This window comes from Rana temporaria, chromosome 4 (assembly GCF_905171775.1).
Source record: "Rana temporaria chromosome 4, aRanTem1.1, whole genome shotgun sequence".
Taxonomy (NCBI): Eukaryota; Metazoa; Chordata; class Amphibia; order Anura; family Ranidae; genus Rana; species Rana temporaria.
Genome location: NC_053492.1, coordinates 411553408 through 411567113, shown reverse-complemented (window position 1 = coordinate 411567113; position 13706 = coordinate 411553408). Strand labels below are relative to the sequence as shown.

Here is a 13706-nt window from a genome sequence, read left to right as displayed (position 1 = left end):
ATCAGTGATGCCAACATTGGCAATAACATAATGATATTAGCATTTTTAAAAGTCTTTAGGCCAATCATGTGAAGGACTAGGTCTTAAAGTGGAGTTCCACCTAAAAGTGGAACTTCCGCTTAATCCACTCCTCATCCCCTTACATGCCACATTTGGCATGTCTTTTTTTGGGGGGGGGGATGGGGGCTTCAGGAGGAGTGGGACTTCCTGTCCCACCTCCTCCTTCCGCCCGTGGACCGCTAAAGCCTCGTACACACGATCAGTCCATCCGATGAGAACGGTCTGAAGGACCGTTGTCATCGGTTAACCGATGAAGCTGACTGATGGTCCATCGCGCCCACACACCATCGGTTAAATAACCGATCGTGTCAGAACGCAGTGACGTAAAACACAACGACGTGCTGAATTTTTTTTCAAAAAGTTCAATGCTTCCAAGCATACGTCGACTTGATTCTGAGCATGCGTGGATTTTTAACCGATGGTCGTGCCTACTAACGATTGGTTTTGACCTATCGGTTAGGAATCCATCGGTTAAATTTAAAGCAAGTTGGCTTTTTTTTAACCGATGGCTAAATAACCTATAGGGCCCACACACGATCGGTTTTGACCGATGAAAACGGTCCATCATACCGTTGTCCTCTGTTTAACCTATTGTGTGTATGAGGCCTAAGGCAATACGTCATATCGCCTTTTGGCAGCCTCTCCCTGTAGGCGATTGCCTGGGACATGTCACAGGTCCCAGGCGATCACTTGTCCAATCAGGTTACGCAGCGCCCGGCTGTGAAGCTGAAAGCTGTCACAGCCGGGTGACCACAGTTAGGATGGAGGCGCCGGCGGAGAGGAGCGGAGCTCCGTGCGGCAAGTTGCTGGACAGTGGAGCAGGTAAGTGTATGTTTATTAAAAGCCAGCAGCTATGCTTTTTGTAGCTGCTGACTTTTAATAAACATCAAAAAAGGCTGGAACTCCGCTTTAAGCCTCATACAAACGGTTGGACTTCAAAAAAACTTTTCCGTGGATTTTTGTTTGAAGAGCGTTGGCCGTGAACTTGGTATGCATACACACAGCAGGACTTTTTCAACAAACTTCCCGAAAATCACATGGTTTTTCAGCTCTTTTCTGCTCTTTACGCCACCCTTTGGTCAACTTCTGCTATTGATGGTTGATTTTAACATTGGTTCTGAGCATGCGTGTTTGTACTTTGGACTAAAGTCCGATGGACTTCTGTAGACACGATAGGATTTTGCACCGTAGGACTTTTGTTGCCGAAAAGTTTGTCCGTTTGCAGAGCGAACATTTGTCCAATGAAAACTGAAAAAGTTTGTCTGATGGAGCGTACACACTGTCAGATTTTTTGGAAAACCTGCTCATTTTGAAGTTTGTTGTCAAAAAGTCTGATCGTGTGTATGGTGCTTTATTTTCTTCATATTTTCTACTACTCAACGATGCCAAGCGTTGCACTAACATGATGATATCAGTACCACCATATGCATCATTACCCTGTTAGGGCACATAGGGACAGGTCCATTATGCTCAGCATGGCGTCTGACTTAATTGACACCCAATGCCATTCGGTTATCAATACATTTATTTTTTTAATTGCAAAAAGCATAAGCACCTGAATCTGACTTTATGTAAGCCTCTTGCAAACTAGAAATGAAGGTGTGCTGCATGCCTATTTCCTTACAGGGATACATGCTGACAGGAGGACAGGACAGAGTTATGACCTATCACTGTTCTGCTGCTTCTTAACTGTCCAGTCGTTGTGTAAGACCTATTTTTTTTATTTTATTTTTTTGCCGTTTGTGTCTTATTGGGGGGATGTCCTGTTATTACCTGTTCCAAGGACAAAGCGATTGCATCCACAACTATAAAACTGCCAAAAGAAGATTAGCGTTTTCAGCTCCCGTATTTCTCTCTCTATAGTTTTCCTCGAAGAAAAAATGTGTGAATCATCAAAAACAGAGGGTTGATTTAAAGACAACTGGAGACAGAAAGGGTCATTGTCCGACATTGCCTTTAACCAATCAACTTCTATATTTCTTTTTCACAGTACAGGTCAGACTTCGGAAGGTTAAGCAGAATGCTGACAGGTTGCTATTGCCCTGGAGTGTGATTCCTCACATTTAGCTCTGACTTTATCATGTGACACTGAAAGGAGCAATTTAACAGAAAGATTCTCTCTGATTCCCTCTTTGAAAGCATTTGAAGTGAAAATGCATGCAAATGTGATTCGGCACAGCCTTCTTTAATTCTTATTGATTTTTTATGCTTACAAAGTAAGCACTGGATTTTGTAATATATAAGCTCCATTATCTCAATTCCCACAAATCATACTCTACCAAGCAAAACTGTGTCATAATGACAACCCCTAGCCTTATGGTAAATGAGAGAGCTTATTGTTAAAAGAAGAATATATTGTATTAGTGCAAAATGTAGCTCTTGTTTCATGTGCTATAAATGGAAAGCTTGGTTGGGGCTCTTGCTCTACAAGGCACTTTACAAATGAATGACTAAAGGAGTCTAAAATATAGGATTACATTTTCAGACTTTTAAGAGAAAATAGGAAATAATAGACTTAGATCATATAATAAAAGCACTCAACACCAGAAAGTAATGTATGCAACAGCAGGGTAGAAAAACAACACCTGGGCTCAAGCAAAATAACACTGTATTTAAAGCAGAACTAGAAGAAGATATGAAAACACACCAATAAATATAGTATATTATGTAGTAGTAAAATTAACTTAAAATAAAATCTTCATAAATGTTTGTTGTACGTTCTAACTAGGGTTGTCCCGATACCGATACTAGTATCGGTATCGGGACCGATGCCGAGCATTTGTACGAGTACTTGTAATCGCACAAATGCTCCTGATGCCTAATCCTATACCTGGGATGGGAGAGGCAGCGTGCAATAGAGGCAGAGTCAGCGGGCGAAGCAGAGAGCGAGCAAGCTGGACTGACAGGGGTGCAGCTGCTTCATCCATCATGATCGGTGATCGGAGCCATCACATTCGGTAACACTGTGTTGCTGTCATTGTTTGGATATCCTGACACCCATCTTGGTACACCCTGCACTCGGCCACATTAAGTCAGCAGCCGACATCTTGTTACACCCAGCCCTGTGGGATGGGTGTAACAAGATGTCAGCTGCTGCTTTTATGCGGCCAAGTGCAGGGTGTACCAAGATGGGTGTCATAGGCAGCTTAGCAAAATACTAGTTTAGTTATTTTCCTCTCATGTCATTTATTTCAGTGCCCATAAGTGCCAGCCACCTGTCAGTGCTCAGCTGTCAGTGCCATCAGTCAGTGTCCAGCCATCCGTCAGTGCCTATCTATCAGTGCAACTGCCAGCCATCAGTCAGTGCCATCAGTCAGTGCCATCCATCAGTGCCAGCCATTAGCGCCCATCCATCAGGCAGTACTCATCTGTCAGTGCTCATCCGTCAGTACCCATCCGTCAGTGCCCATCTGTCAGTGTCACTGCCAGCCATCATTCCCGACTTCCAACCATCAGTCAGTGCCACCTTTTAGTACCCATCAGTCAGTGCCAGCCATCAGTGCATCACTGTCACATGACATTAAAAAAAGTATCGGTAATCAGTATAGGCGAGGACTTGAAAAAAGTATCGGTACTTGTACTCAGTCTTAAAAAGTGGTATCGGGACAACCCTAGTTCCAACAAAAAACATACTATCAGATGAGAGTAGAGAGATGACCCCATTAGGCCTTGTTGCTCCTTTACTGTCCAATCACAGGTGGTGTGCAAGGGGGGGGGGCAAAACCATGTTGCTTAACTGCAACCGAAAACGTCAGGTGACCAGGTTGGATGTACAGTGTGGTGGCAAATCTTAGCAGTGGGTGGACAGATACTAATTCTTTGGAAGGTAACGCAGGTGTATGCCCACTATGTATTCAGTTGTTTGCCTTAAGTTCAGAAAAAAAGGTACTCTCAACCGAAGAAAAAATAGGGTTCAGTTGTTTTATCCAGGCACTAGTTCACTCCACTTCCTTTTGTTCCTCCTCAGTTGGGCCAAGCACGCAGTCTGCAGGTTGCATATTTAATAACTCTCCCATTTCTATCAGTCCTATTTACACTTAACTCTACTTCTCATAAATGAATGGAACAAGCCAGTTTTCTATTGCTTTTTGTGCTTTCCATTGTTGTATACTTCTCTAAGCTGACACCAAATCCATCGATGCCATTAAAATTCAACAGTGGTTCTTTTAGTCAAAAGCACTATCTTAGCTTGGCAGCTGTGCGTGATGAGTGGCAGACATGACAGCAATGTAGCTTGAAAATTAAAAGCAAATTAGTTAAAAATCTTTGCAGTACCTTAGATAAGATTTTCAGGGCATTTCAATGGAACGTCAGGAATTAATCACAGGATGTAACCATGCTTCACAAAATTATAAAAATAGCGTGACATGCAACAGACATGTCAAAACACTTAAAAATTTTTTTTTTAAGTTGTCTTCTAGCCAGGCAAATACAGCTGTGGTTAGGTTTTATTGCACTAACTTGGGCCTTGATGGCAATATGATGCCGATGCACCCTAAACCCAAGTATGGGCTATAGCACTTTAAAGGTAGTTAGATAAAAAGAGGAAATTCAGTACAATACTAGCCTGGAGTGCTCCTTCTTGCTTACAGGTCCTAGGTTCGACCTTAATTCAGGATTATAATTTCCACATTCACCCTGCTTGTTAAATCTAGTGCTTTGATATGACCAATTATTGCAATTTACTCTTTATGAGAACAGTCAGCCAAGCACTGTTGACACAAGAAGTGAGCCCTACAATTTTATTTAAGGTTATTTAAGTTGAGGACCTCTTTGTGTTACTACAGGTAGGGGCCCTACAGAATTATTTTATAATTGATCAGGGACTTTTAATTTGAAATATTTTTTTATGTTGACTTTATCCACACAGCCACTTATCATATATGTTTGTCTTTTTCTCAAATCCATATACAAATTATTTGCGCCTTTACTGAATGTAAAAGATGGAGTCACCCTTGCTGACATTTTTTGGGTTCTCCTTTAGACATCTGAAAACCCAAAAGAAAGTTATTTTTTAGGTATATGTGTGGATGTGATCAGAATCAGATTATTGTAAAACAAATATTAATGTGAGTGTAGAATCTTGGAAATGTATATGTACAATAAATAGAATATTTCATGTCTACTTCATTCACCTGTTGCTCTGTTTAACTTTAAGGGGCCTCCAGATATGGGGGAGCATGTGATTCCATCCCATTTTTCTGTTGTAATAGCTATTGTGGTAGGCCCAGTGCTATTACATGAGTAAAGGGTTTTCAGTCCTACTTAAACACCAATTAGAGTGACTGGGAGCTTAGGAATTTCTTTCCGTGACTGTACTCTTCTCTGGTTCTCATCCTATTTATCCAACTGCACCTTCAGTGTCACTTACATTCTCTACTTCCTCCTCTTCTCTCCCTTTCTCCGTCAGGGTCCCCCACGGTTCTGTTCTTGGACCTCTCTTATTATCCATCTACATCTCCTCCCTGGGTCAGGTAATAGCCTCCCATGGCTTCCAATACCATCTCTATGCTTGACGACACCCAAATCTATCTCTCTACCCCTCAGCTCACTCCTTCAGTCTAGTCACATATCATTAATTTACTAACAGACATATCAGCCTGGATATTACACACCCTTACCTCAAACTCAATCTATCCAAAACTGAGCTCATGATTTTTCCTCCCCCATGTGCCTCTTCCCCTGATTTTTCTGTCAAGATCAATAGCACTACTGTCAGCCTGTCCCTGCATGCCAACGTTCTACATATAACCCTGGACTATCCTTTCAGGCCCCATGTCCAAACACTTTCCAAATCTTGCCACCCAAACCTCTGCAACAGCTCCAGAATACGCCCATTCCTAACCAATGACACCACAAAGCTTCTAGTTCACTCCCTGATCATCTCTCGCCTCAACTACTGCAACTCACTCCTTACAGGATTACTTTAACATGGGCTACCCCCCTTCAGTCCATCATGATTGCTGCTGCCAGACTCATCCACCTTACCAACCGCTCAGTGTCTGCTACCCATCTCTGTTAATCCCTCCACTGGCTTCCACTCACCCAACAAATTTAATTCAAAATTCTAACAATTTACAAAGCCATCCACAACTTCACCCCCAGATACATCACTGACCTTGTCTCAAAATACCAACCTACTCGTTCCCTTCGTTCCTCCAAAGACCTCATGCTCTCTAGTTCCTTCGTCACCTCCTCCCATGCTTGCCTCCAGGACTTTTCCCGAGCCTCTCCTATCCTATGAAACTCCCTACCCCAATCTGTCCAACTATCTCATACCTTGCTTGCTTTAGGTTGATCCCTGAAAACCCTTCTCTTCAGAGAAGCCTATCTACCTAACAGCTGTACTTTTACTTTCTTCATCAGATCCTTCCCCACAGTTTTTAGCTTTTGTATCACTTGACCCCCTCTCCTAGATTGTAAGCTCTAATGAGTAGGGCTCTCGAAATCCTCCTGTATTAAATTGTATTGTAACTGTACTGGCTGCCCTCATGTTGTAAAACGCTGCACAAACTGTTGGTGCTACATTGATTCTGTATAATAATAATATTAATAATGAATGGAACATCAGTGAAGCAAAAAAAAAGTTAGCATGTTCTACTTGGGAGGGGAAGAGAAAAGCAAACCTGTTGCTTTAAGCAGGGATGCTAAAGCAAGACTAAAGTCCATAGCCGCACCCAGAACTTTTGCCAACATATGCAAGTGTGCTAAATATACTTACTTGTTAAAACATCCCTTTCCAGCAATACAACCGCAACCATTTTCCTGTGACTCCATTGCCGCCTTTAGCCCAGTCTTCTTCCAGGTCCTGCCTCCTCGGCTATCTTGATTGGCTGGCGCAGAATGATGTAACTATACTCATGCACATATGAGCTAGTTCATTTTGACGAGGCAAGCCAAAACTGAATGTACACTGAGCTGAGCATGTGTGGCTCAGTGTACATTTACAGCATTTTACTTATATATTTAAAATGGAGTGCAGGTTCACTTTAAGCCACCAGAGTCCAACTGTTACTTTTCTAGTTTAGCTTTGAAAATGAAAGCAAGATTTTGGCTTGATAAAAAAAAAGTGCCAGACCGCAGTATAATCCATCACAGGCATTATCAATTAACAACAATTACATTTGCATATTTGCCATATCTACACTTAATGCAGTATATTACAGCTTAGCAGATTGTTTAATCATAGATAGTTCAGTTTGAAGAGATACAGGTCCATCAAACTGATGCAAGGTAATCCTGGCTATGTCAGCTGTCACATAAGTAACAGTGAAAAATTGAGGTCATTTTAAAATATTTCAAATGTATTCCTGTGCATCATTCTTCCACGGCATGGGTTTAATAATGAAGAAAAATGATAGAGGGGGAAACGATCAAGTCTGAGAGTCTGGGGAAAAAAATGAATAATTTGTTCCTGATGTATATTTTAGCAAAGCAAATGCTTTCAGAAACATTTGGCATTCCGGTGCATGGCTTTTCTCAGTCATAGCATGTCAGGCCCAGCATTGCAGAGTTTTCATTTGAAAAATTCTATGAGATTAGAATACATTTTTATAATTAACTGCCTTCTGTTGATGAACATTAATCATGATCAATAACCAGTGATGTATTTAATAAAAAACAAAAATTACATGGAATACCATAGCCACGTATGAGACAATCAGTGAGGTCTTAATAATCTTTGAAAACATACACTATATTGGGGAAACCTGCCTTTACAACACACATGAACTTTAATGGCATCCCAATCTTAGTCTGTGACGTTCAGTATTGAGTTGGCCGACCCATTGCAGCTATAACAGCTTTAACACTTCTGGGAAGGCTGACCACAAGGTTTAGGAGTGTGTCTATGGGAATGTTTGCCCATTCTTGACCATGTGACTTCATCATGTGTATTTTGGTGAGGGCATTTAGGAATTATTGGTAAAAAATAGTAACCTTGCATTTAGTTGGGTTGGTGGGGGGGGGGGTGGGTAGGGGGTCAAGGGAAGAGGATGTGCCCTAGTGTAACTCCGACCAAAACAGTTAATGAAAATAGGAAAAGTCCAGCAAGTCGCATATCTGTGCAAAACCCTGTAAGAAGGCATGTGACAGCCCGGGCTCCAACCAGGCCACTGCCAAACCTGTTTCACTCTGCCCACAGAGCTTAGCCCTGACTAAGCTCTGTGGGCAGAGTGAAACATATCCCCACTAACAATTATTACTGACCTTTGGCTTGTTCTTTGACTACGCTTCCGCTTGTTCTCAACTTGCAACCACTTGTTACCAACCCTGTTTACTGACTACACTTATTTGGCTTGTTTACTGACTGTGTTTCTGCTTGATCAATCACTATCTACTATATCTGATACTGGACCCCAGCTTGGTCACCTCCCGGTGAGGTGATCTTGAGAAATGTGGCCTGGTACTAACATACAGCAAAACCCATCTCCATCTTTAGGAGCTCTGGTAAATACCCATGCTTAGACCCAGCAGCTCAGGTGAGACTGCATTATCCACCAGGGTGACCTGATTGTGTATTCATCCAGCTGGTTGGTGGGAGCCTCACTACTGCTGTTGTTACTGGTCTCCATACCTGACCCCTGACACCGGGATCACTCTTTAAACTCGAAGCACATCTGCTACTGGCCGAACACAAAAGAGGAACTGGCCAATGTGCATTGATTTGATTATATATTTGGTAAAATGTATTAGGATTTTATCTGCATTTGCACATAATTTGAAAAATGATACTCGTTATGACTTGTTAACCACTTGCCAACTGTGCCCTGTAAATCTACTGTGACAGTGTGGGCCGGCTGCACAGGATCATATATATATATATATAATTCGGCCCTTCTGGGTGGGGGGCGTGCGAGCGCGCCATTGGAGCACCACTTGTGATGTGATTTTCACAGCACAAGCCGGTCAGCAGCTGACAGCCAATGGATGTCCCCTGGCACCTGATGGTCAGTGAGGAGAAAGACAGAACTCTGTGTATGTAAACAAGGCAGAGCTCTGCCCTGTCAGCAGGGATGTGCTGGATTTTCTTTCCATGCAAAAACAGCACATACCTTAGTGAAAGCACCTCACAGTAAACACAAAACACTGGTTAGGCACACATTTAACCCTTTGAGCACCCTAGATGTTTGACCCTTTCCCAACCATTTTCATCAGTACAGTGACCGTGTATTTTTTTTAGCACTGATCACTGTATCAGTGTCACTTTGTGTTCCCACAAAGTGACAGCGTCAGATTGTCCGCTGCAATATGTCTCGCTGCCATTACTAGTATAGAAACAAATAAATAAAAACTACAGTATATATACCATAGTTTGTAGATGAAATTACTTTTGAGCAAAGCAATCAATATACGCTTATTGGATTTTTTTTTTTACCAAAAATATGTAGCAGTATACATACTGGCCTAAATTTATAAAGAAATTTGATGTTTTTATTTTTTTATTGGACATGTTTTATGGCAGAAAGTAAAAAAATTATTTTTTTTTTCAAAATTGCCAGTCTTGTTTTAGTGCAAATAATAAAAAGCTCAGTGGTGATCAAAAACCACCGAAAGAAAGCTCTATTTATGGGGGAAAAAATTACATCAATTTAATTTATGTACAGCTTTGCATGACTGTGCAATTGTCAGTTAAAGTAACGCAGTGCTGAATAGCAAAAAATGGGCTGGTCGTGAAAAAGGGGGGGGGGGTATTTATTTATTTATTGGATTTATACTTTATACGTGAACTTTATTTGCTTCAGCGAAGCATAACCTGAGCAACACTTTTCTTTCTTTGGATTCTGCTTTTCTCTGTCCTCCAGTCATTTAATTGCAAAAGCAATTAAGGAGATAGTTTTGTTCTCTGCTGGAGAATTAGTGAAATATTGCTAAAATTTGTTTGAATATATTAAAACAGGAAAATGTTAAAAATGAATCATTTGATAAATATAATGCCATACTTTGTACTGTTTATTCTCCTAGTTCTTAATGGAGGCTGTATTTCCAAAGGTACTTTTCTCTAGATGAACATGTTTTCATTTGTGCCACAGAAACATCCAAAGTGCTGGCGAGAATTTAAAAATAATACCCCATAAATTAGCAAAATGCTTTAAATGTGCTTACCACATTTGCATTAATTATTTATTGTATATTTGTTCTGTGCATTTGTCAGGAAAATGTATAGCATTGCCTTCCTGTGCTGGTTTGATTAGGATTGTGCAAATAATTATATATGATATGAGAAATGCTGGCCAAGCGGGAATTTTATAGAAATGTATTTAAAGAACTGTCAGCGAAGGATTATTTATTCCATTTCTTTTTATGCTGATGATACAAATGTTTTTTTAAGGTGTCATGTGAAATATATTGTCAATTTCAACTTTAGCTCATTAGGACTAATTTAACAATTGCCCATGTTAATTTTATTTTGCTCTTGTGTCTTGCAGATAGACCGCATAATATTCTGTGTATTTTTGGAGATTGATGACAAAATCTACAGAAAGAAATTGGCAGAGTTTTTCCCTAAAGGTATGGAAAACACATTTTACTTTATTCATTTTTTTTTTTTTTGTATCCATGCATTGGAATAACTTGTCAACTGCAGTTTATTTTACAAGTATTATCATCATTATTATTGCCACCATTATTGCTATTCTTAATTTTAAAATATATTTTAAGTCACCCAAGTTATCTCTATGATATATGCTCCATGATAATGTATGATTTGGCTGAAATTTAGAATTCTTCTGGTATTGAGTGGATTCTGGACTATCTGGTCACTCAATTTTTTTTGTTTTAATTTGTTATGCTTTCACCTAATTTGTGATTAAAACGTATTTACATTGAATGCACATTATGTCTGTCTTATATTAGGTATACTAAATATGCAGTTAAATACACTGTTAAAAACATATATTCAAGTTGTCTTATCTAGCAAAGCATTTGTATTTGTGACTTGATTTTGTTTTTGCTACTGTTAGGCAGCACAGTTTGGTCACCTAATTGTCCCCAGCCTTTGACTAGACAGTGAAGGAACAGCAGATGACTGATAATATCATCTTTCTGCTCTCTGTTCTTATCAGAATGTTCCTTAGCAGCTTATGTAAATTCATGACACATAATTGGTCCCAAGTATTGCCCCCCCCCCCACCCTCTTGCAGACTGAGTGCTACTGTACAGGGGTTGAGTGAGGCTTAGGCAGCGTACACACGATCGGTCCAAACCGATGAAAACGGACTGAAGTTCAGTTTTATCGGTCCAAACCGCCCGTGTGTACGCCCCATCGGTCTGTTGTCCTTCCGTCCAAAAAAAGAGAACTTGCTTTAAAAATTGAACCGATGGACGGCTGACCGATAGGTCAAAACCGATGGTTAGTACGCAAAAGCATCGGTTCAAAACCCGCACATGCTCAGAATCAAGTCGACGCATGCTTGGAAGCATTGAACTTCGTTTTTTTCGGCACGTCGTGTGTTTTACGTCACCGCATTCTGACTCGATCGGTTTTGAAAACGATGGTGTGTATGCACGACTGATCATCAGTCTGCTTCAGCGGTGAACCGATGAAAACGGTCCGTTGGACCATTCTCATCGGATGGACTGATCGTGTGTACGTGGCCTTAAATCAATTCAAATGCAGGAATTTATTTTGTCAATTTTTTTATTTTAATAAATACACAGATGCTTTTTAACACCTGCCTGGGGTTAAGGTTTAAGCGCATGATGATATTGTTTTTTATTTTTTTTCCATTATTATATGTGATTTGTAAAACACCAGGAAGTGCTGAAGCTTTGCCTGTCACAGCCCAGAATTTGCATAGGTGAAAGCATTTGGAGGCGACGGGTATGTGCAGCCATCTCTAAGTGTCTACACTTTATACCATAAGCAATTTTTTTCCCCTGGAAGTTTCTCCTTAACTAAGTTGTCATTAACAACCGCAGTATTCTGCTTAATATGTTTTAACTGTAGCACCCTCTAGCTAGTGTGCTAGTGTACATAGTTAGCTAAAAGTGTAGGTAAATTGGTTTGGCTGAGAGCCAGGCCTGGGTTGAATCTGGGTCAGGGTTGAGTGACTCAGGGAGGCCAGATGACTCAGCAAGCAGCATTTCTGGTGCCTCTACCTGTTTTCTGGAACCTTGGAGAAGCTTCCAGATGTAGTGGGTGAAGGCTAGGAGGAGCTGCTTGGCATATTTACTACTCCTGTCATGTTGTATGCGAGCAGGCATTATCCTGCTAAAGTGATATCTGACTCTCTTTTTAATTAAAGAAGTCAGATACATCTGGTAAGCAGATTATTTATCCTCAGCACTTTGGGTGTCATTTCTCAAGTTGTTTGGTGAAGGATTTTTTATCTGTTTGGTGGAGCAATCATTATCACACAGCAAGATTTCTTCTGACACTGGATCCTTACGAACTGTCATTATCTGTTGGGACAATCATACCACTGGATTTCTGTCATTGGATTTTCACTAACTTTATGATATTTTGTTGGGACTTTATTAGTGTCAACTAAGGATATTTTCACATTTGTTTTGCATTAGATTAAAATTGTGATATACTATATATGTAAATTAATTGATTCATCACAGGTTCACATTACTCACCATTGTGATATAATCAAGTAGCGCCCCCTATCCCACTCTACTTACATTTATGAGGACCCCAGCCAATCTCCAGAAAAAAGGGAAGGGGGTAGGCACCTCATAAATAGGCATGACTCATGCCAGCAGGGGCAGTCGGGTGGAAGATGGAGATGGCGTGCTGTGGAGGCTTTCTGTGGCCCTTGAGGGTGCCCCCTAGTCTGGGGGGTGACCTTGGGCCTATGACTCGGGTGCTAAAAGGATCCCCCACAAAACATGGAGGAAACCATTCCTGGAGGCATAGGAGCAAGTGAGAGGACAGCAGGAGCAGGTCAGCATGTTCGGAAGATCTCCTGAGAAGTCAGCCGGGTGAGCTGGTGAGTATTTAGTCTGTGGAGAAGTTAGCCTGGAGGGCTAGTGGAAGGGACAGCTGCAGTTAGGCGGGCTGGCAGTGGCTGAAGAGGTGGTGCTGGGATCAGTGACCACAGAGAGGAAGTGCTGGGAAAGTGTAAGATGTGTCATCCTATCTTCAAGTATAGTAGCTGCAAGACCCTGCCTGTAATGGACCTTGGCTACCAAATTACAACAAGGTGACACAGCTGGAGTTCTGAAAGCAAGTGAATGCTGGAGGAAGCAGTGACATGTATATAGACTGTATATAGGAAAAGTTGTCCCTGAAGTGTGTTGAAATTAAGTGGGCATCCCATAATCTAATCCCTCAATAAATAACGAAAATAAAGTTCTGAACTGTTTTCTGAGGTGACTGTGAGGATTTGATGTGTCTGGCTGTGCAGGTTGGGTGATCCCAGGTACTTGCGGCCCTTAAGGGGGTGCGCTACATAAGCACAAAAGAAATAAAAGATATAAGACTTTCTCATCACTTTCTTTATCGACCGCTTTCTCTCTCTTGGATACCTAAACCTCCTGCCATTTGCAGTCAGCCGATATGCGGCAGCACAGCAATGAGCTTTAACACTGAGCTACCACATATGCAGTATGCATACAGCTAGAGTTGTTGTTCTCTGCTGGGAATGTGCTCACTCTTCACCCCCAGCATTGTGACCAATCATCCCATTCACTGTTTATGA

General features: G+C 41.2%; 1 protein-coding gene across 3 annotated transcripts in view; it reads left to right on the top strand.

Annotated features, from left to right (window-relative positions):
* MACROD2 (mono-ADP ribosylhydrolase 2) overlaps window positions 1-13706 on the top strand; it is a 3190351-nt gene that overhangs the window by 2938073 nt on the left and 238572 nt on the right. For all 3 annotated transcript variants that reach the window (XM_040351278.1, XM_040351279.1, XM_040351277.1), the window contains exon 9: window positions 10488-10569. In XM_040351278.1, the coding sequence (XP_040207212.1) occupies window positions 10488-10569 (82 nt within the window). The remainder of the gene's footprint in view (window positions 1-10487; window positions 10570-13706) is intronic.